Source organism: Bombina bombina, chromosome 2 (genome assembly GCF_027579735.1).
Source record: "Bombina bombina isolate aBomBom1 chromosome 2, aBomBom1.pri, whole genome shotgun sequence".
In the NCBI taxonomy this organism is placed as follows: domain Eukaryota; kingdom Metazoa; phylum Chordata; class Amphibia; order Anura; family Bombinatoridae; genus Bombina; species Bombina bombina.
The window spans coordinates 124,424,257-124,448,451 of NC_069500.1; the positions used below are offsets into that span (position 1 = coordinate 124,424,257).

Sequence of the window (24,195 nt, forward strand, 5' to 3'; positions counted from 1 at the left end):
GACAGTCCCCAAGGTCGAGGGGGCAGTTTCTACTCTAAACAAACGCACTACTAGAAAAGGATGAAGATTTCTGTTTGTAAGAGGAAGATGATTTTAGCAGACAGTAACTAAAATCGGTTGCTGTTTCCACATAGGACTGTTGAGATGAAGTAACTTCAGTTGGGGGAAACAGTTAGCAGACTTTTCTGCTTAAGGTATGACTAGCCATATTTCTAACAAGACTGTGTAATGCTGGAAGGCTGTCATTTCCCCTCATGGGGACCGGTAAGCCATTTTCTTATTCAAAAACAAACAGAATATAGGGCTTATTATGGGCTAAAAAACTGGTAGACATTTTTATGGGCTAAATTGATTGCTTTATTTGTGCATATTATTCAAATTTAGGCTAACAATTGACATTTATAATCTTGGGGAACGTTTATAAAACGGCAGGCACTGTATTGGACACCTTTTTCAGTCAGGGGGCCTTTCTAGTCATAGACTGAGCCTCATTTTCGCGCAATTAATGCGCAGTTGTTTTGTGAGAACAGGGCATGCAGATGCATGTGTGTGGATCTAAGAATCTCTGAAAAAGCTTTTAGAAGGCGTCATTTGGTATCGTATTCCCCTCAGGGCTTGGTTGGGTCTTAGCAAAGACTGTATCTGGGACTGTATAGGGGTTAAATTGAAAAACGGCTCCGGTTCCGTTATTTTAAAGGTTAAAGCTCTGAAATTTGGTGTGCAATACTTTTAAGGCTTTAAGACACTGTGGTGAAAATTTGGTAATTTTTGAACAATTCCTTCATACTTTTTCACATATTCAGTAATAAAGTGTTTTCTGTTTCAAATTTAAAGTGACAGTAACGGTTTTATTTTAAAACGTTTTTTGTGCATTGTTGACAAGTTTAAGCCTGTTTAACATGTCTATACCTTCAGATAAGCTATGTTCTATATGTATGAAAGCAAATGTGTCTCCCCATTTAAATTTATGTGATAATTGTGCCATAGCGTCCAAACAAAGTAAGGACAGTACTGCCACAAATAATGATATTGCCCAAGATGATTCCTCAAATGAGGGGAGTAAACATGATACTACATCATCTCCTACTGTGTCTACACCAGTTTTGCCCATGCAGGAGGCCCCTAGTACATCTAGTGCGCCAATACTTATTACCATGCAACAATTAACGGCTGTAATGGATAACTCCATAGCAAATCTTTTATCCAAAATGCCTACTTATCAGAGAAAGCGCGATTGCTCTGTTTTAAACATTGAAGAGCAAGAGGACGCTGATGATAATTGTTCTGTCATACCCTCACACCAATCTGAAGGGGCCATGAGGGAGGTTTTGTCTGAGGGAGAAATTTCAGATTCAGGAAAAATTTCTCATCAAGCTGAACCTGATGTTGTGACATTTAAATTTAAATTAGAACATCTCCGCGCACTGCTTAAGGAGGTGTTATCTACTCTGGATGATTGTGACAATTTGGTCATTCCAGAGAAATTATGCAAGATGGACAGGTTCCTAGAGGTTCCGGTGTCCCCCGACGCTTTTCCTATACCCAAGCGGGTGGCGGACATAGTAAATAAAGAGTGGGAAAAGCCCGGCATACCTTTTGTTCCTCCCCCTATATTTAAGAAATTATTTCCTATGGTCGACTCCAGAAAGGACTTATGGCAGACAGTCCCCAAGGTCGAGGGGGCAGTTTCTACTCTAAACAAACGCACTACTATTCCTATCGAAGATAGTTGTGCTTTCAAAGATCCTATGGATAAAAAATTGGAAGGTTTGCTTAAAAAGATTTTTGTACAGCAAGGCTACCTTCTACAACCAATTTCATGCATTGTTCCTGTCACTACGGCAGCGTGGTTCTGGTTCGAGGAACTAGAAAAGTCGCTCAGTAGAGAAACTCCATATGAGGAGGTTATGGACAGAGTTCACGCACTTAAATTGGCTAACTCTTTTATTTTAGATGCCGCTTTGCAATTAGCAAAATTAGTGGCGAAAAATTCAGGGTTTGCTATTGTGGCGCGCAGAGCGCTTTGGCTAAAGTCTTGGTCAGCGGATGTGTCATCCAAGACAAAATTACTTAACATTCCTTTCAAAGGTAAAACTTTATTTGGACCTGATTTGAAAGAGATTATTTCAGACATCACTGGGGGAAAGGGCCACGCCCTTCCACAGGATAGGTCTTTTAAGGCTAAAAATAAGCCTAATTTTCGTCCCTTTCGCAGAAATGGACCAGCCTCTAATTCTGCATCCTCTAAGCAAGAGGGTAATGCCTCACAACCCAAACCAGCCTGGAAACCAATGCAAGGCTGGAACAAAGGTAAGCAGGCCAAGAAGCCTGCCACTGCTAACAAGACAGCATGAAGGAGTAGCCCCCGATCCGGGACCGGATCTGGTGGGGGGCAGACTCTCTCTCTTTGCTCAGGCTTGGGCAAGAGATGTTCAGGATCCTTGGGCGCTAGAAATAGTTTCTCAAGGTTATCTCCTGGAATTCAAGGAACTACCCCCAAGGGGAAGGTTCCACAAGTCTCACTTATCCTCAAACCAAATAAAGAGACAGGCATTCTTACATTGTGTAGAAGACCTGTTAAAGATGGGAGTGATACACCCAGTTCCAATAAAGGAACAAGGAATGGGATTTTATTCCAATCTGTTCGTAGTTCCCAAAAAAGAGGGAACGTTCAGACCAATTTTGGATTTGAAGATCCTAAACAAATTTCTCAGGGTACCATCGTTCAAAATGGAAACTATTCGAACGATTCTACCCACCATCCAGGAAAGTCAATTTATGACTACCGTGGATCTAAAGGATGCGTACCTACATATCCCTATCCACAAGGAACATCATCAGTTCCTAAGGTTCGCTTTTCTGGACAAACATTACCAGTTTGTGGCTCTTCCATTCGGATTAGCCACTGCTCCAAGGATTTTCACAAAGGTGCTAGGGTCCCTTCTAGCGGTTCTAAGACCAAGGGGCATTGCAGTAGTACCTTACTTGGACGACATTCTAATACAAGCGTCGTCCCTGTCAAAGGCAAAGGCTCATACGGACATCGTTCTAGCCTTTCTCACATCTCACGGATGGAAAGTGAACAAAGAAAAGAGTTCTCTGTCCCCGTCAACAAGAGTTCCCTTCTTGGGAACAATAATAGATTCCTTAGAAATTAGGAATTTTCTGATAGAGGTCAGAAAATCAAAACTTCTAAGCTCTTGTCAAGTGCTTCATTCTGTTCCTCGTCCTTCCATAGCGCAGTGCATGGAAGTAATAGGATTGATGGTTGCAACAATGGACATAGTTCCTTTTGCACGAATTCATCTAAGACCATTACAACTGTGCATGCTCAAACAGTGGAATGGGGATTATACAGACTTGTCTCCAATGATTCAAGTAGATCAAAAGACCAGAGATTCACTCCGTTGGTGGCTGACCCTGGACCATCTGTCCCAGGGAATGAGCTTCCGCAGGCCAGAGTGGGTCATTGTCACGACCGACGCCAGTCTAGTGGGCTGGGGTGCGGTCTGGGAATCCCTGAAAGCTCAGGGTCTATGGTCTCGGGAAGAGTCTCTTCTCCCGATAAACATTCTGGAACTGAGAGCGATATTCAATGCTCTCAGAGCTTGGCCTCAACTAGCAAAGGCCAAATTCATAAGGTTCCAATCAGACAACATGACGACTGTAGCTTATATCAATCATCAAGGGGGAACAAAGAGTTCCCTAGCGATGAAAGAAGTGACCAAAATAATTCAATGGGCGGAGGATCACTCCTGCCACTTGTCTGCGATCCACATCCCAGGAGTGGAAAATTGGGAAGCGGAGTCGTCAGACATTTCATCCGGGGGAGTGGGAACTCCATCCGGAAATCTTTGCCCAAATAACTCAATTATGGGGCATTCCAGACATGGATCTGATGGCGTCTCGTCAGAACTTCAAGGTTCCTTGCTACGGGTCCAGATCCAGGGATCCCAAGGCGACTCTAGTAGATGCACTAGTAGCACCTTGGACTTTCAACCTAGCTTACGTATTCCCACCGTTTCCTCTCATTCCCAGGCTGGTAGCCAGGATCAATCAGGAGAGGGCCTCGGTGATCTTGATAGCTCCTGCGTGGCCACGCAGGACTTGGTATGCAGACCTGGTGAATATGTCATCGGCTCCACCATGGAAGCTACCTTTGAGACAGGACCTTCTTGTTCAAGGTCCATTCGAACACCCAAATCTGGTCTCCCTCCAACTGACGGCTTGGAGATTGAACGCTTGATTCTATCAAAGCGTGGGTTTTCAGATTCGGTGATAGATACTCTGGTTCAGGCCAGAAAACCTGTAACTAGAAAAATTTACCATAAAATATGGAAAAAATATATCTGTTGGTGTGAATCCAAAGGATTCCCATGGAATAAGATAAAAATTTCTAAGATTCTCTCCTTTCTTCAAGAAGGTTTGGAGAAAGGATTATCTGCAAGTTCCCTAAAGGGACAGATCTCTGCTTTATCTGTCTTACTACACAAAAGACTGGCAGCTGTGCCAGACGTTCAAGCATTTGTTCAGGCTCTGGTTAGGATCAAGCCTGTTTACAGACCTTTGACTCCTCCCTGGAGTCTAAATCTAGTTCTTTCAGTTCTTCAAGGGGTTCCGTTTGAACCCTTACATTCCATAGATATTAAGTTACTATCTTGGAAAGTTTTGTTTTTGGTTGCAATTTCTTCTGCTAGAAGAGTTTCAGAGTTATCTGCTCTGCAGTGTTCTCCTCCTTATCTGGTGTTCCATGCAGATAAGGTGGTTTTGCGTACTAAGCCTGGTTTTCTTCCTAAAGTTGTTTCTAACAAAAATATTAACCAGGAGATAGTTGTACCTTCTTTGTGTCCGAATCCAGTTTCAAAGAAGGAACGTTTGTTACACAATTTGGACGTTGTCCGTGCTCTAAAGTTCTATTTAGAGGCTACTAAAGATTTCAGACAAACATCTTCCTTGTTTGTTGTTTATTCTGGTAAAAGGAGAGGTCAAAAAGCGACTTCTACCTCTCTTTCCTTTTGGCTTAAAAGCATCATCCGATTGGCTTATGAGACTGCCGGACGGCAGCCTCCTGAAAGAATCACAGCTCACTCCACTAGGGCTGTGGCTTCCACATGGGCCTTCAAGAACGAGGCTTCTGTTGACCAGATATGTAAGGCAGCAACTTGGTCTTCACTGCACACTTTTGCCAAATTTTACAAATTTGATACTTTTGCTTCTTCGGAGGCTATTTTTGGGAGAAAGGTTTTGCAAGCTGTGGTTCCTTCCGTTTAGGTGACCTGATTTGCTCCCTCCCTTCATCCGTGTCCTAAAGCTTTGGTATTGGTTCCCACAAGTAAGGATGACGCCGTGGACCGGACACACCAATGTTGGAGAAAACAGAATTTATGCTTACCTGATAAATTACTTTCTCCAACGGTGTGTCCGGTCCACGGCCCGCCCTGTTTTTTTAATCAGGTCTGATGAATTATTTTCTCTAACTACAGTCACCACGGTATCATATGGTTTCTCCTATATATATTTCCTCCTGTCCGTCGGTCGAATGACTGGGGTGGGCGGAGCCTAGGAGGGATCATGTGACCAGCTTTGCTGGGACTCTTTGCCATTTCCTGTTGGGGAAGAGAATATCCCACAAGTAAGGATGACGCCGTGGACCGGACACACCGTTGGAGAAAGTAATTTATCAGGTAAGCATAAATTCTGTTTTCTCATGTGACTAATTTGTGCGAGAGAAGGGCCTGTCAATCACCCTACCGAAAGTGTTCAGGGTGATTTCTCTCTGCCAACTCAAAAGTGACAGAGTGTAAGAAGCAGGGGTCTGATGACCGCTTCTCCTTACACTGCAGGAAGCAGGCTTTCATGTGCGAACCTGCCCCGCAAGAACTCCTAAGCAGCTAACTCTGCCTAGTACATGGAGACTATAGTAGAATTAGATTAGTTAAATTCAAACCTAACACATAGTTACTTGTTTAAGACACATTAGAAAAAAAATTATAGGAGCCCAAAAAAGGGTTGTTCTCTACAATATTTGGAATATTCTACAAAATTGTGTGTACAGATAACTAAGGCAGGCTCCTCGTTATTCTTGGTAGCACGCACCTTATTTTATTTATTTATTGCAACTCCCTACCTGAGAACATAATCCCTTGGTTAGTTTGTCATTATGGAACGACTATAAAAAAACAGTGTTACCTGTAACTGAGCATGGGGTGTACATAAAATATTTAAAGTTGTAGCCATGTGACTGCAGAAGACGGAGGCCATTTTATTCAAAATCTTGTAGTCAACCCAAAACTGTAGGAGCCAGATTTGAAAATTGTATCTATCTAACCTTTGTAAACTTTTGCACAGAGAAACAGAATATTTTTATTTTAGTTATTTCAGCACTTCGATGTTCTGGTCCTTTTAAACTTTTCAACTACCATTATTAAAGGAGGGCTGCGCAACTCAATTCTCTTTACTCATAATGATATGGCTGTTTCATAGAAACCATTTCATCTATCACTGACCATTGCAGTATACAGTAGTGTTTAGCTCAAACCTTAAATTGTAGAGATGACTTTCATAAATAGCTGTGCTCTATGGCATTGTGAGTGTTCAGCTTTAGCTAGAGTGGTCATTACACATGTAATTGGGCCTTTTATCGATTTTATTTCTAAGTCTACTGACAGATTGAGAGTTGCTAAAGGACATGAAACCGTTTAGTTTTTTTTTCTTTCATGGTTTAGACAGAGCAATTTTACACAACTTTCCAATTTAATTCTATTATCTAATTTGTTTCATTCTCTTGGTGTCCTTTGTTGCAGAGAATACCTAGAAGCTGCAAACTAGCTGCTGATCGGTAGCTGCACATTTATCCCTCTTGTTATTGCTCACTCAATGTGCTCAGCTAGCTCCCAGTAGGTCATTGCTGCTCCTTCAATCAACCAAGGATACTAAGAAAACAAAGCAAATTTGATAATTGAAGTAAAATAGAAAGTTGTTAAAAGTGTATTCTCTGTCTGAATCATGAAATAAAACATTTGGGTTTTATGTCCCTTTAAGGCCCTGATTACAAGTGTTTTGTTATTTAAAGGGACAGTATACACAAATTGTCATATAACTGCATGTAATAGACACTACTATAAAGAACAATATACATAGATACTGATTTAAAAATCCAATATAAAACCTTTTTCAAAATGTACTTAGAAGCTCCCAGTTTAGCGCTGTTGATGAGATTAGATTGGGACACGCACTGAAAGGCTGGGGAAACAGGAACAGGCAGACACTCCCCCCTTCCCTTGTATATGAAAAGACAGATTATACAAACAGGAGTTTGTATATATCAGTATACATCTAAACCTTTTGGGACTTGGTTAGGAGTCTGAAAATCAGCACAATGTTATTTAAAAATAAGCAAAACTATACATTTTTCCAAAAACACTCCCAGAAGATCTTTATAAATGGATCATCTCCAAAACATTTATGCAAAGAAAAATCTAGTGTACAATGTCCCTTTAATGCTTGCACATTAACTGCGCTAGAATTAAGCTTTTTGAATGCGTCGGGGAGCGCTTGTTTTACAAGTTGAAAGTAAATTGTCTTCCTTCCATAAGGCAGAGAGAGTCCACGACTTCATTCCTTACTGTTGGGAAATACAACACCTGGCAGGAGGAGGCAAAGACACCCCAGCCAAAGGCTTAAATATCGCTCCCACTTCCCCTATCCCCCAGTCATTCTTTGCCTTTTGTCACTATAGGAGGTGGCAGAGAAGTGTCAGTAGATTTTGGATAGTCCTGTAATGGGTATGTTCCCTTCAAGAAATGACTGGAGCTTTAAGTAATCATGTCAACCTCTCAGTGAGAGTATTGATGAAAGTTAGTCTGGAGATACAGGGAAAGTTTTTCTGCGAACCCATCCAGACTGTCGCTAACAGCTCCTGAGCAAACAGTGTTGATGAGTTTCACTGCTTGCTGTTACACACTCAAGTCTATGTCAGAAGCGTTGCTGCAAGACTCTCACACTTGAGAGGCTGTGCCTGTTCCACAGCATGGATCCTGAAGGTAAGACTGTTTATATTTACACTTTAAGCTATACAGGGTCACAGTGGGGCTCCTTTATGCCTCAATATGATCAAGGGTTAATATCTCCTTCAGGGAGATTATTTGAACAGATAGGAGTTATTTATAACTGCTTTAATGTGAGAGTTTTCTTGGGCTCATAGACTGTGTTTTTGGCTTGGAACAAACGGGTTTCACTTTAGTTTTTGAGTGTTGCGCAGCTCATAATAGCTTACCGCACTTTTTCATAGCAGGGGAAGTCCTGTCCTACGCTTCATGTGACCGGCTGCGGTCTTTTCATTTCCTTCGATCCTGCTGCGTACGTCACACCTAAGGAGAGCGTTCTCACTGTTAGCTGTCTAGAAGGTGGTGAGTGCGGCAGCCATTGGGATTATAAAGGTGCTGTTTTTTTAATAAAAGCGTTTACTTTTTGTCTGTCCTTCTGTAAATATATCTTCGCTATGGAGGACTCTGATACTACATTAGAAGGTTCCTCTCCTTCTGTACTGATTAATAATTCCTGTTTGTACTGTGAGGAGGCCGTGGTTTGCCCGCCTGCTCAATTTTGTTCTATTTGCATAAGCACTGTTCTAAAGTCTAAGAAGGGAGACAAGCCTGCGCTATTAGCCCCTCTGAGCCGTCTACCTCTCAGGAATCTGGGCTGGCTACGCTAGAGGTTCCAGAGGCTACACTCCCTGAGGAACCTAAGATCCCTAAATTAGACAGGGTTTATGAAGACAGGAAGGTCCCTCTGACTTTTCGTTGTTCCCTCGGCAGAATGACTGGGGGATAGGGGAAGTGGGAGCGATATTTAAGCCTTTGGCTGTGGTGTCTTTGCCTCCTCCTGGTGGCTAGGTGTTGTATTTCCAAACAGTAATGAATAAAGTCGTGGACTCTCCCTGCCAGAACGGAAAGGAATTTATCTGGTAAGCATAAATTATGTTTTTGCGCTAACCTGATTCACACAAAATGCCGAAGTTATAACACCCCACTCTCGCACATGTGCGCTAACCCAACATGAAAACATGAATATTTCTTTCCTAAGATATAGTGAGTCCACAACGTCATCATTTACTGTTGGGAATATAACTCCTGGCCAGCAGAAGGAGGCAAAGAGCACCACAGTCAAATTGTTAAGTATCGCTTCCCTTCCCATCAACCCCAGTCATTCTCTTTGCCTTGGTGCATGGAGGAGGTGAAGTTTTGGTGTGTGAAGAAAATTGGATTTCTTTACTTCAGAAAGCCGGTGTAGGTTTACTCTGATCTTTCTCTTTCAAGTCTGGGTCTAGCTGTACTCCACGTTAATCTCGTCAGTAGGGTAGTAGTCGTGGCTTTTAAGCAGTTAGGAACTTGTGAAGTGGGCTTCACTGTATTTTTCTAACAGGTTGCTGCCCTTGTATAGAAAGCCAGAGTAGGTTTACTCTGTTCTTTCTTTTTTCACAGGTCTCTGTAAGGAGTGGCTTCCTTTCATACCGGGTGAGCTGTCCTCCTGCCGGACAGCTACATGTGCAGGTAAGTGCCTTTTTTGTCTTCTGGGGCTAGGAGGCTGGCATTGAAGGGGTTAACCTGTTAAGCTGCAGCTACTTGGGACAAAATATCCTGTGTAAAAGGTGAAATTCGGCAGTGAGCAGGCTCTCTGAGATGTGATGTGGAGACAGGGGTTAACCTCCTTTATGAAAAGGAAGGAGTTAATCCATTTGTTTGGTTTAGAGTTTTTTATGTTTAGTATTGACTTCAGAAAATTCTGATATAAGTGTACTTAGGTAGGCTAGGGAGCAGTGATGTACTTCTGGATGTAGCTGGTACTTGGTTACTACACAGATATGCCTCTTGTTATTGGCTCATCAAATTGTTCAGCTAGCTCCTAGTAGTACATTGGTGCTCTGGAGCAGACTTCAACTATGTGTTTAACCCATTTACAGGGGACAAACATATAGAGCATTTTATTATTGCCCTATTGCTTGCATATAACACACTAGAGCTATATCCTTTTGTAGTTTTATGTCCCTTTAATCTTTCATTTATATTGGGAATCAACTTTGCTGGTGTTAACCATTTAACAACCTAGAAAACACATTTTAACACAAATTTAATTTGAGTGTTAAAGTGAGTGTACTTTTTTCCATTTGAATGTTTATATATACAGATTTAAAAACCTATACATAAGATCCACACAGAAAAGAAAGCAATGAGCCATCTGTGTTGCAGATATGTAACGGTAGAGGAGGAGTAATGGACCGTCTTTAAGACATATGGTCTTTTTGGTCAATTCCACTAGAATTATTTAGTATATTTTAACTTCTATACTTCTATTTTAGCATTTATTTCTGCTGTGAGTGTCTTGTGCACCACCAGCATTCATACACCACACCTTCTCAGAGAGTCAGCAGTGACTTGTATGATTCACTGATGCAACACACACCACCGCCAGGTGTCTGAATCCTCATCCTCTAGTCACACGTAGCATATGTGCATATGCTGCTGAAACAATAATAATTGTCACTAGAAGTGTTCTTGTTAATGTAAGTATACTGCAAATATGCTTTTAATTAAAACTGAAATACATTCAATATTAAATTGTGTGTGTGTATATATATATATATATATCTATATGTATGTGTGTGTGTTTTAGGTTTTCTGCGCTGTATTTGACAAAGGCACAGCAATGTGCTGAAACATTATGTCTTTTTAACCTTGATTTAATAAATTGGAGATTTTATTCAAGACCACTGAGTGCCTGTGCTTTTGGATCGTTATATATATATATATATATATATATATATATAGAGAGAGAGAGAGAGAGAGAGAGAGAGAGAGAGAGAGAGAGAGTATTCCCAGCACTGTTTCCTTAGGATAACATTCTTTATTGAAGTTTCAAAGAATAAAACAGCTACGTTTTGGTCCTAGCCGTTACTCATGCTGTAGAATACAGGTGAGCAACCTTAATTTATAGCACCTGTGGTTAACAATTTAAGACTTACTTATCATGTATACATCATCTTCTCTAAGGCATGCTGCCATCTAGTGGATGTTAAAAACCTGTAGATCAGTGTTTTTCAACCAGTGTGCCGTGGCACACTAGTGTGCCGTGAGAGATCCTCAGGTGTGCCACGGCAGACTGACAACAGTGTGACATATTTTTTAAACTTTGCTTGTTTTTTACTCCCAATGCAGGGGGGTAGTTTGTATGAGGCATGGCATAACAGCACAATACATACAGTATGTGTGTGTTTGTGTGTATGTGTATATATATATATATATATATATATATATATATATATATATATATATATATATATACTGTATTAGGCTACAATGTGTGATTTTTTAAAATTTTGGGATGGTGGTGTGCCACAGGATTTTTTAATGTAAAAAAGTGTGCCACGGCAAAAAAAAGGTTAAAAGTCACTGCTGTAGATTACAATAACATTTTTTTTTTTTTTAAATAATTTTTATTATTTTGAAAGATGAATGAACATAAGAGCATCAAAAGCATGTACATACATATCAATTGTACATAAAACAGGATTAACAAGATTAACCAGAGATTATAATATATAAAGCAGTCACATATAATGAGGGATACAAGAGAGAATGCTGAGTGTTTGAGTCCATATTCGGTGTCTGTTGGTCAGCAATCTTACTCCCACCTCTCCAGGTGAGAGTGCTAAAGCCCATTTGCTGTGAGAAGAGAACCATATTGCTATTAACCCATATAGATCAGCAAACTCCGTAGCACGTAGAGGTTTCATCATAAATGTTCATACCAAAATTATAACTTAATCATAGAACATGACAATCAGAGATATTAACCAGGCTATATAGAGAAAAAGGAGAAAAACTGTGTCAAGCTATCAAATAGGGGAGGGGGAAAGAACAAAAAAAAAAGGGGGAGGGAAACACACACCGACAGGAGATATGAGCGGGGGGATTTGGGAGGGGTTCAGATAGGGGAAAGGGAAGGGGAATGGGCAGGAGTATTTATGTAATATTAGCCACAACCAACCCGAGGAACCCCAAGTTCCCCAAAGTGTCTGCAAGAGGAATTACTCTGTACGAAATGCCCAGATTTTGGTCTGAAGGTCTGCTGACCCATGGACATGGGAGACATAGGACTCCATTCTTTTAACAAAGTCCAATATATCAATCACCTGCTCCCAAGAGGGGGTGACGCGTTGCAGCCACATACGAGCTACAGCTAGTTTAACAGCCAGAAATAGATAAATACAGAATAGTTTCTGAGGTAGAGTCAGTTTTCTGGGTAAGACGTGAAACAGACATGAACTGGGGGACAAGGGTAAGTGAATACCCCCCGAAGAGCAATATCGGATTGCTTTTTGCCAAAGCGGCTGAATCTGTCGACAAGACCACCAGATATGATGAGGCGTTCCCAACTCCTCACAGCCCCTCCAACATTTGGGTGAATTGACTGCCGAGATTTTAAACAAACGGATAGGAGTCATATGCCATTGGAGCATAACCTTGAGGAATAACTTACAATAACATTTGTTTAAAAACAATTCTCCAATATTTATGCTCAATTTACAAGCTCTTAGTGAGATATAGGGGAAAAAGTAAACACACACATATATATATATATATATACACACAATAATATTTGTAAAACATTTTTTACAAAAACAAATGTAAATCATGATCCTTGTTTAGACCAATCGGATGTAAAGTTAGGGTTGCCACCCGTCCCTTAAAATACAGAACACTTATAAGTTACACATGCTGCAGGGTGTGCAGGGAGGAATATAAATAGTGCTGTCCAGAAACACAATACATGTTCCTCCCTGCACACCCTGCAGCATGTGTAACTCATAAGTGTCCAGGAAAACATGGCTGAGGTGGCAACCCTATGTAAAGTGCCCAGGTGGTATACCCACCATACCTCTCTTTTTTTTCGAAAGAAGTTCCCTGTTGCCCCCCTCATGAGTTTTGGGATGTGCTCTACCACCTGGAACCTTAATTGGCTGACTGCATGTCCTGACATGGTAAAATGGGCAGACACTGGCAATGTCATGTCTTTGTTTCTGATACTGGATTTATGGGCACTAATCCTGTCCTTAACGGGGCGGATAGTTTCCCCTACAAAGCCACGCCCACACAGGCATTTAAGGAGATATACCACATACTCTGTATCGCATGTGTAAAATCCCTTAATCTCCCTTTTTTATTGTCATTAATTTGAGCAATACACTTCCCTTTAATCATTGAATTGCATTGTGCACATCCTAGGCAAGGGTATGGGCATTTCTTAGGAGTGGTCAAATAGTTAGTACCTCTCAATTTATTACTCCCTACATCTGCACGTACCAATGTGTCCTTAAGATTTTTTACCCTTTTAAATGACTGTATTGGTGGCATTTTAAATTCAATTATATTAGGCAGGGATTTACTGAGTAGGTACCAATGCTTCTTGAGACTGATGTAATTCTGTACAGAAAATAAACCTATTCTTATTCACATCCTGATTCTTGGATAGTACAATTCTATTAAGGGATTCCTGTTTGCACTGTGTGACCACTTCCTTTGGATAACCCCTATCTAAAAATGTATTTGTCATCTGATTTAATCTTATATCCTGAAGGTCCCTCTCCTTCAGATTACGAATCGTTCTGCAAAACTGACTCTTGGGGATAGCATTAAATACCCTTTGGGGATGAAACCTTTTAAAATGCAACAAAGTGTGGTCAGTCGGTTTACTATAAATGTCCGTTAACTTCTGATTTTGTTTGTACACAGTGGTGTCAAGAAAATTCACCTATACTGTAGAATGCTCCAGAGTGAATTTTAAACTATTAGTGGCATTATTAAGATTCTTTACATATTCCTGAAAAGACTCCAATGAGCCCCCCCACACGCCAAACACATTATCGATATAGCGAAGCCATATCCTACAGTTCTCCTGGTATAGATGAGTATTTACATGCTTTTTCTCAAATTGACTCACAAATATGTTGGCGTAAGAGGGGGCTACATTGGAGCCCATCGCTGTTCCCTTCTTTTGCAAATAAAATGTTTCCTGAAACAAAAAAATGTTTAAATAAAGTACAATGCCCAAAAGATCCTCTACCAATAATGTTGCTTCTTGTTTATTTAATTCCAAAGTTGACTGTATGCCAGCTTCATGGGGGATGGCCGTATATAAACTGACTTTGTCAAGACTAAATAGGATGTCAGTGTCCTTACATGGCATCTCACAGACTTTTGCTAAAAAGTCGCCAGTATCCTTTAAAAAAGATAATTGTTTTGAGGCCAGTGGGTTCAAAATTTTGTCCAGAAAGATTGATATATTGGAAAAAACTGACTCCGTACCAGTAACAATCGGTCTCCCAGGGGCGGGGGGGTACTCTTAGGTTTTTTCTGCACCTTTGGGAGGGTGTAAAATACTGGTGAAGTAGGGTCTTGTTTAATAAGAAAAGCTGCCACATTCTTGGTGATGACTTGCTTTTTTAAAGCTCTCTCCACAGTGAGTTTAATCTTTTTGTATCTCTGGTAAGGGGTCATCATCTAGAATCTGATAGACACCTCCATCTGACAGTTGGATTAAAATCTTTTGTATGTAATATTCCCTATCTAACACAACCACTGCACCACTCTTGTGTGTGTGTATGTATGTATGTGTGTGTGTGTATGTATGTATATATATATATATATATATATATATATATACTCTCCTCATGTGTCTGCACTCACAACAACCAGGGTGCAAAGTCAAATCTTCAATAGTAGTATAAGCAGGGACTGCACGCACTGGATTTGGATAAATTTAGTGCTGTTTAAACCATGAATTAAAGGGATAGTAAACCCAAATTTTTTCTTTCATAATTCGTATAGATCATGCAATTTTAAGCAACTTTCTAATGTACTCCTATTATCAAATTTTCTTCGTTCTCTTGCTATCTTTATTTGAAAAAGCAGGAATAAAAGCTTTGGAGCCGGCCCATTTTAGGTTGAGAACCTGGGTTGCACTTGCTGATTGGATGGCTAAATTCAGGCACCAATCAGCAAGCCCTATCCAGGGTACAGAACAAAAAATAGGCCGGCTCCAAAGCTTTCATTCCTGCCTTTTCAAATAAAGATAGCAAGAGAACGAAGAAAAATTGATAATAGGAGTAAATTAGAAAGTTGATTAAAATTGCATGCTCCATCCGAATCATGAAACAAAAAATGTGGGTTTACTATCCCTTTAAACAGCACTATATTTATCCAAATCCAGTGAGTGCAGTCCCTGCTTATACTACTATATATACAGTATATGTGATCTGGAGTATATGAACAAAAACAGGAATACCAGTTTAATGAAAGCATGTCAATGTTTGCGGGAAAAGTGGAAACATCCCTCGTCTTTAAGTGTTAATAAGTGTAATATTTTATTGCCTCGTTTTATTTATTTTATTTTTCTTTAAACAGGGGAAAAACCATTTGAATGTCCTAATTGTCACGAGCGTTTTGCAAGAAATAGTACTCTTAAATGTCACATGTCAGCTTGTCAAGTTGGTGTTGGTGCCAAAAAGGGAAGAAAAAAACTCTACGAATGTCAGGTAAGTTCCTTGTGTATATTAGTGTCATTAGTTGTGTGTACGTTTATGCATCATCTTATAAAGAGTATAATGTAATGTGTGCTACACTAATATGGTATAGAAAAGTAAATTTAAGCAAGGATAAACTTTTTTCTTTCCTAAGATATGGTGAGTCCACGGCTTGGGTAATTACTGTTGGGAATATCACTCCCCGCCAGCAGGAGGAGGTAAAGAGCACCACAGCCAAACTGTTAAGCATCACTCCCTTACCCACAATCCCCAGTCATTCTCTTTGCCTTCGGTGCATGGAGGAGGTGAAGTTTAGGTGTCTGAAGAAAAATTTTGATTTAATCTACAAGCAAGTATTCCACGTCATTCCTTGCAGTCAGGTAGTGGTGGCTTTAAAGCAGTTGGGATCTTGTAAAGAGGTACTTACTGAGTTTTCCTAACAATTGCTGCCCTAGTTTAGAAAGCCAGAGTTGGCTACTCCTTTCTTTTTCAAAGGTCTCTGTGAAGAACTGTGTCTTCTCATACCTTTTAACTGTCTACATGCCAGACAGCGGAGCAGGTAAGTGCTTTTTCTTTGGGGAGACCATGCACATAACAAATTAAAAGACTGCTTTTTTATTGGGACATAGATAATCCTGTTGTATGGGTTACACTGGGGCATGAAGCAGGCACTGTAGCATGTGTGAGACTAACATTTAAACTCTTTTAAAAAGAAAGGATAAAATGTTTTTATTAGGCTTTATTTTCTGACACATATGTACTTAAAAAAAACAAGTCAAGTTTAAACTTTTTTTTTACTAAAACAATACAAGTTTAAACTTAAACTAAGGCTGAATTTTCTATTTCAGCAGCTTATTCATTTCCCCTTTACTTTAAAATAAACCTTTGCAATATTTTAAACTCTCCGGTTTGAAAAAAATGGTTATTTCTGGTACTCAGTGTACCAGGAAGCTATTTGTATTGCCTCTCTGTGTCACAGCAGTAATTTGAGCTTGGCAGTTGTGGTCACATGACCGGCTTTACTTCATAACGTTTCTGAGGAAAAAGGTTGTTTTTCTTCATTTCTGGGTGATCCAGTCTTAATTGGTAGCGGTAAGGCACCTCAGTAATTGAGGTGTGGGTTTGCTGAGGGGTATTTTAGAAGTTTATTTGATGTTTATTAAATGTTTTTTCTTAACTTTTCTCACATAATTTTAGCTGGGGATCGATCCTAATTTGGGATAAAATTTAAAGTGAATTTTTCCGGGGGGCAGAGCCTATAGTTGTTGCGGCAGGACGTATGTGTGAAGAGCTCCTGGACTTAACTAGCTTTTTCTTGATTTAGTTCCTAACTTTTACCTATTTTCACAAAATCAAGCTAAACTGCCTTGTGTTATTTAAGAGGAATCTTGGGATATCTAGCATAACACGGACCTGCCTATGCTCTTCAGCTAACTTCACTGCGACTAGCCACGAGGTCGAAAAGGTCTTGTACGTCTGACTGTCGGTGTGGTTGAGGTTACTCCATTTATACCCCCCCAGAATCCTGGGTCACCGAACCAGTTTGATTATAACTGGACAGTTCTTTGCTCTCCTTTAATGTTATTGAATGTCAACATGTCTATCACTAAGGAACTCATGGCTGCACTCGGAAAAATGGGAAGATGAGATAAAAGATTCCATTCAGCGCCATTTTGCTGAACTGGAAAAAAAACTATGCCAAATCCTGTTTAATGTTGAATCAACAACCCCAGACATCGTGGAAAGGGCTGAGGAACCAGCGGGGGAGATCTCGGAGTCAGAGCAACATGTACCTCAGCTTTCCCGACCCTCCTTAACACAACAGGGGAATTCGGACCGCTTCTGCTGCTCATGACCAACTGCAAAGTCTCCCAGAGTACACCCGTTATTACAATGGGACTTACAGATCACTCTGCTTACTCGGAAACATTATCCTTGCCCATATTGCACCATGAACAGCTGTTAATTGCAGCGCTACCTAACAGGGATCTCGGAGGTCTGTGTCTGTTGATCTTTTCACGATACCGGGGACTCATTGACACAAGAGGTCGAGCTGGAGTTGGCTAAATATTTTATTTCTATAAAGGGGGAGATCAATTTGTAACTCTTACAGTAGGCAGCCTGCTTACGGATTTAAGACTGCGTTCCACACAGGGACTCCCACCTTGACTTTTTCTATGCTCTCAATATGGAAAAATACCCTCATATACCTATTTCCATATTCCCCTTCACGTTTAATGACAAAACCTGTTATTTAATTCATATGTTATTAGATTTGCATATATGTTAATTGCGGCCATTGTTAGTCATCTGAGAGGGAGCTAATGCTACTAACGACGGCAAGTTACATTTAGCCTCAGCATTGCTCTTAGTAGACGGGTTTCTAACACTGTGTTATTGTTCTCTAGGATTGACGCTAGGGATTTGTAGGGACATTGTACTAGTAGACTATTAGTCACGTCTGTGACTAGCCACGATAACTAGTTACACGCCCCTTTATACACTATCTTGCTAAGGGACTAAATAGAGAGCCTCACTGTGAGCACCTATGGTTTTTACCACATATAATTTACAAGCCGTGGGAAGCTGATTCCTATCGTTTAGGAGTATACATTTATTGCAGGGTAGGCTATAGTAGGGCAGTGGTTTAAAGGGGACCAGTGTTTGTTTTCTTGTTATGAGACTTTAGATCCTTATATATTCTCAATTAACATTAATATTCCTAGCCATTTGGTTAATTCAGACCCCCCTGTGATCATACCATGACAGTAAAATGATGGTCTCTCTGTTAATGCCACTGCTATTCAGGGCAATCAACTATACTCTTTCTTACCTAATAGCCAGCACGTAGTCTACATTGAATGTTTTAACTCCAGTTCAGCATTTTAGTTGATAACCTGAACCTCTCCCTTATGGTCCTATACTATAATTACTGCTATCTCATATAGAGTGGTACAGCATTACCCAGCTACTTGTTCTTTATATAGCACATTATACTTTCGCCATCTTCTGTGTATCTGTCAATATGTCATCAGCCAATTTAGTTCTATATTGGATTATTTTGGGTATCTCCTTAACCCATACATTCCTATACTTATGTTGATATTCTAATTATATTGCTTAAGCAGATATGTTTCACACAATAGTAGTTTCCATCTGGGGTCCAAAAGTGGCCCACTTTGTTATTTTGTCTTTTTCCCCTGACATTCTCCATCCTGATTTAAATTCTCCTCTACGGGGTCCAAGAGAGACCTCTATTTTTCATTGCGGGAAATCATTTTCTCTGACCATATATACATTTTAAGGGGATACATCTTAATGGGGGGGAAAAAAGAAACTTGAGGTCCACTTTTCTTTGTTAACTGGGCTATTATTTGTTTCTTTATCCTGACATTTACCATGTATATTTTTGTTGTGATCTTCTTTTGTTTTTGGAAATGTGATATTATATGCCTGTTTCATTTATTTACAACCTCAATAAAAACTATTAAGGAAAAATTCCCTTTTTTTTTAGTCTTATTTTAATTGAATATTAAATTTTTTGAAACTTATCTGTACTAGTTTATTTACTGTTTCACAACATGTCTGATATGGAGCAAGAGCCTGCTCTCATGAATTCATGCTTATTATGTTTAGATACACAAATTGCAGCTCCTATGCAATTTTGTTTTTCATGTGTCAATAAAACCTTGCAAAATAAAGGTTATTTTTTTTAGCCTAATGTCTCTCAGGATGATGCTGTTAAAATAATACCTCCGCTTTCTCCTGCTACGTCCCAAGCCTCAATGGTGTCACATGCAGTGCCCTGCGGTTCCTCTAGAACTCCTAGTGGAGTTTATTTAAAAGCAGAAATTGCTGCCCAGGTATCTTCAGCGGTATCTGCAGCATTAGCAGCCATTCCCAAAATTACAGGGAAAACGCAAGTGGAAATCTAGAAATTCAGAAAGTAAGGTGCCTGTCCTCAGTTCTGCTTCCCAAGTTACCCTTTCTCATAAGTCTGATGAGGAAGATACATCGGGACTTTCTGAGGGTGAAATCTCAGATTCGGACAGTATAATTAAGCTTGAACACCTTTGTGTATTGTTAAAAGAGGTTTTAGCTACTTTAGATGACTCCAATACCCCCGTCATTGTCACTCCTAAGAAATCTAGTAAACTTAATAGTTTCTTTAATGAACCTTCCACTTTGGAGGTTTTTCCTGTGCCGGACCATGCTAGGAAGATTATCTTAAAGGAATGGGAGAACCCAGGGGTGTCTCTTTCCCCGTCTCTCATTTTTAGGAAAATGTTTCCTGTCGAGGACTCCATTAAAGACCCTTGGTATACTGTACATAAAGTTAATGGGGCCATTTCCACTCTGGCTAAGAGAACCACTATTCATATTGAGGATAGCTGCTCTTTTAAGGACCTGATGGACAAGAAGCTGGAGGCTTATTTGAAAAAGATTTATGTTCATCAAGGTCTCCAATGGCAACACTGTGACTAGTGTGGCATCTTATTTGTTCGACACCTTGTCTGATTCTCTTCAAGTAGAGACTTCCTTGGATGAAATTCAAGATAGGATTAAAGCTCTTAAATTAGCCAATTCCTTTATTGCAGGGCACATGCTTTCGGAGACCTTCCTGGGTGATCGTGACCACGGACACCATCCTGCTTGGCCGGGGAGCAGTCTGGAACTTGTTAAAAGTTAAGGGCCTTTGGACTCGGGAAGAGTCTGTTCTTCCCATCAACATCTTGGAGTTGAGGGCGATTTACAATGCTCTATTGGCTTGACCTCCTCAGCCCAGTTTATCAGGTTCCAGTCAGACAACATAACCTCTGTGGTTTACATCAATCACCAGGGAGGAACTCTGAGTTCCTTAGCCATGAAATAGGTTACTCAGATTCTTCAGTGGGCAGAGACCCACAATTGCTGTCTGCCATCCATATTCCAGGAGTAGACAACTGGGAAGCAGATTTTCTGAGCAGACAGACTTTTCATCCCGGGGAGTGGCAGTTTCATCCGGAGGTATGTTCCAGCTTAGTCCTCAAATGGGGGGTGCTGGAGTTGGATCTGATGGCATTCCGTCAGAACGCCAAGCTTCCAAGGTATGGTTCAAGGTCAAGAAATTCCGCAGGCCGTTCTAATAGATACTCTGGCGGTTCCTTGGGTTTTCAGGTTTGCATACCTGTTTCCTCTGTTTGCTCTCCTTCCACGAGTCATTGCTCGTATTAAACAGGAGAGGGTGTCGGTGATTCTAATAGCCCCTGTGTGGTCTCGCACGATCTGGCTTGCAGACCTAGTGGAGATGTCATCTTTCCCACCTTGGAGACTACCTCTGAGGAAGGACCTCCTGATTCAGGGTCCCTTCCTTCATTCAAATATTGTTTCTCTGAAGCTGACTGCTTGGAGATTGAACGCTTAATTCTGTCTAAGAGTGGTTTTTCTGAGTCGTTCATTGAGACCATGATTCAGGCTCGCACGCCTGTTACTAGAAAGATTTACCATAAGATATGGCATAAATATCTTTATTGGTGTGAATCCAAGGGCTTCTCCTTGGAGTAGAATTAGAATTTCTAGAATTGTATCTTTTCTTCAGGAAGGCCTGGAGAAGAGATTGTCAGTCAGTACCCTGAAGGGTCAGATTTCTGCTTTATCAGTTTTACTACATCAACGTTTGGTCAAAATCAGGCCTGTCTTTAAGTCTGTTGCTCCTCCTTGGAGCCTTAACCTTGTTCTTAAAGTTTTACAGCTGGCTCTGTTTGAGCCGTTGCATTCCATAGACATTAAGTTGTTATCTTGGAAGGTTTTGTTTCTTGTTCCTATCTCTTCTGCTCAAAGAGTCTCGGAACTCTCAGCTCTGCAGTGTGATTCCCCTTATCTTATTTTTCATGCCGATAAGGCGGTTCTTCGTACTAAGTTAGGTTTTCTTCCTAAGGTTGTTTCTAATAGAATTATCAATGAGGAGATTACTGTTCCCTCTCTGTGTCCTAAGCCTTCTTCTTCCAAAGAACGTTTGTTACACAATTTGGATGTTATATGTGCTCTTAAATTCTACTTATAGGCGACTAAGGATTTTCTCCAGTCCTCTGCCCTCTTTGTCTGTTTCACTGGGAAACGTAAAGGTCAGAAAGCTACTGATTCTACTTTCTTTTTGGTTACGAAGTTTAATTTGTTTGGCTTATGAGGCTGCTGGACAGTAGCCTCCTGAGAGAAATACGGCTCATTCCACAAGAGCTGTTTCCTCTTCTTGGGCTTTCAAGAATGAAGCTTCTGTTGAACAAATTTGCAAGGCTGCAACTTGGTCTTCTCTACATACTTTTTCCAAATGTTATACTTTTGCCTCAGCTGAGGCTTCTTTTGGGAGAAAGGTTCCTCAAGCGGTGGTGCCTTCTGTTTAGGACTTCCTGTCTTGTCCTTCCCTATTTATCCGTGTCCTGTAGCTTGGGTATTGATTCCCAACAGTAATTACTCAAGCCGTGGACTCGCCATATCTTAGGAAAGAAAAACAAAATTTATGCTTACCTGATAAATTTATTTTTCTCCGGATATGTTGAATCCACGGCTCCACCCTTTATTTTAAGACAGTTGTTCTTTTGACTATAACCTCAGGCACCTCTACACCTTGTGTTACTCCTTTTTCTCCATTTCCCTTCGGTCGAATGGAGTTTAACTGTGGTGCTCTTTGCCTCCTCCTGCTGGCCAGGAGTGATATTCCCAACAGTAATTACTCAAGCCATGGACTCACCATATACGGAAAGAAATTAATTTATCAGGTAAGCATTCATTTTGTTTTTTATGGAGTATTAAGCCCTTAAGCCAAATGTATGTATGTATTACGTCACACCGTACTTTGCCTAGCGTACTGTGTTGATGTAGTACCTACATTAAACACTTTGGCAGCTTTGACAGCAGAGACTGCAGCTGGGGGCAGAAGACATCTGCATTCATATAGTAAGGGAGTGCCGATTATGCTCCCTTACCATATAAAGGCAAATTGCCGATCACTGCTGGGTGAGGTGGTGCTGTGAGAGGTTTAGGAGGGAAGGAGAGAGGGACGGTACACAGGGGAGGGAGGGGAATTTTCCTGACGCTACAGATTTTTTTTTTTGAAGGGGAGATGGAGCGATGGGTCCCCTACACTTTACAAAAGGGGACATTTAGAGTGGGTAGTGAGTCACCTACGGTGAGATCACTTGAAGGGGGGGTAGGTAGGGTGAGGGGGTGATCCCTAAACTACAGAAAATAAAATAACACAAACCCTCTTCCACCAGACTGCACACTGCCAGTAACAAATATAGTGGTGCAGAAGGAGGGGGAGGGAAGAGATCTTTTTTTGATGGATCAGGGAGGTGGGAGGGTGAGGAGGGATCCCTAGACTACAGAAAATGTATTTTTATTTTATTTTTTTTTTTTATTTTTTTTTTTAAAGGCCTAACTGCATACTGGCAGACAGGCTGACAGTACCTAAGATGGTTGAAGATGATGGTGACCAGTGGGAGGGGCAAGGGAGCTGTTTAAGAGGGATCAGGAAGGTGATAGGTGTTAGGTAATCACTGCACTACAATACGTTTTACCATTTAAAGCTAATTGATTAACTCCTTCACTCCCAGGAATTTCAGGTGCGGTGTGGTGCGCAGCTGCAGTAAGCAACCTTCTAAGTACCAAAAATAAATGGCAAAGCCATGTGTGTCTGCCATTTCTCAGCAACAGAGATCCTAGAGGAACTTTTACAACAGTTTGTCTTATGACAGCAGTAGTTGTGTGTAAATAATCTATTTAAAACCCAATGTTTGTGAAAAACTGAACTTTTTTTTTTTTATATTATGGCATTTGGTGTGAAATAGTGTAATGACATATACCAAAATCGGACTAGATCAATACCTTGGATTGTCTAATTTAAAAAGTTTTTTTTAACAAATAGTTTTCATAGTCAATTTTGAGAATTTGGGCAATTCTGCTTTACAAAATGAGTTACCAAATTGTATCATTTTAGATACAACTGCAGATAAAGACCTTAAAATAATCAAAATAATAAAAAAAAGTATAGATGTTGGGTCTTAGCTGAATTAGAGAATGCCAGTGAATATAAAAAGAAATTCCTGAGGAGGAAAAACTTAAGAGGATGCGCTTGGAACACAGGTTATCAAAGTAGGACCTAACACTTTATGATTGGGTTTGTACCCGTATGCATAAATAAAAAAATATAAACAGCACAGTGTTTGGTATGTGTGAAAAATTAATAATAATGACGAAAATAAATTGTGTGTAAAACAAGTGCTCAGGACAATTTGTGTATAATATTAGTGATACACTGAAATAATCAGATATCACAGATAAACAATGATATTTGTGGCAATGAGTAAAATATATAAAAAGTACTTATCAATGTCCCAAAAATTGCTGTGATGTAAAAAATAAGTGTCCAATCCTAATATGTGAACGGTGATGTGTTCAGGTGTTTGGCGTGCTCCTCTTGTGTCCCGTGGTGCGATGGGTCAGGGTGTCTAGAATGGAAGATAAACAAGGGGCGCCAACAATAGTGTGAATTGTTCAAACATCAAATATAAAAGTGATGTGCAAAAAACTACTCACAAGGAAAGTGGCACCTTAAATGAATAAGGTGCGATAAAGCA

At 40.3% G+C, this 24,195-nt stretch overlaps 1 protein-coding gene across 2 annotated transcripts in view; it reads left to right on the forward strand.

The window, feature by feature from the left end:
• ZNF131 (zinc finger protein 131) overlaps positions 1 to 24,195 on the forward strand; it is a 296,575-nt gene that overhangs the window by 266,291 nt on the left and 6,089 nt on the right. For both annotated transcript variants that reach the window (XM_053701252.1, XM_053701253.1), the window contains one exon: positions 15,462 to 15,592. In XM_053701252.1, the coding sequence (XP_053557227.1) occupies positions 15,462 to 15,592 (131 nt within the window). The remainder of the gene's footprint in view (positions 1 to 15,461; positions 15,593 to 24,195) is intronic.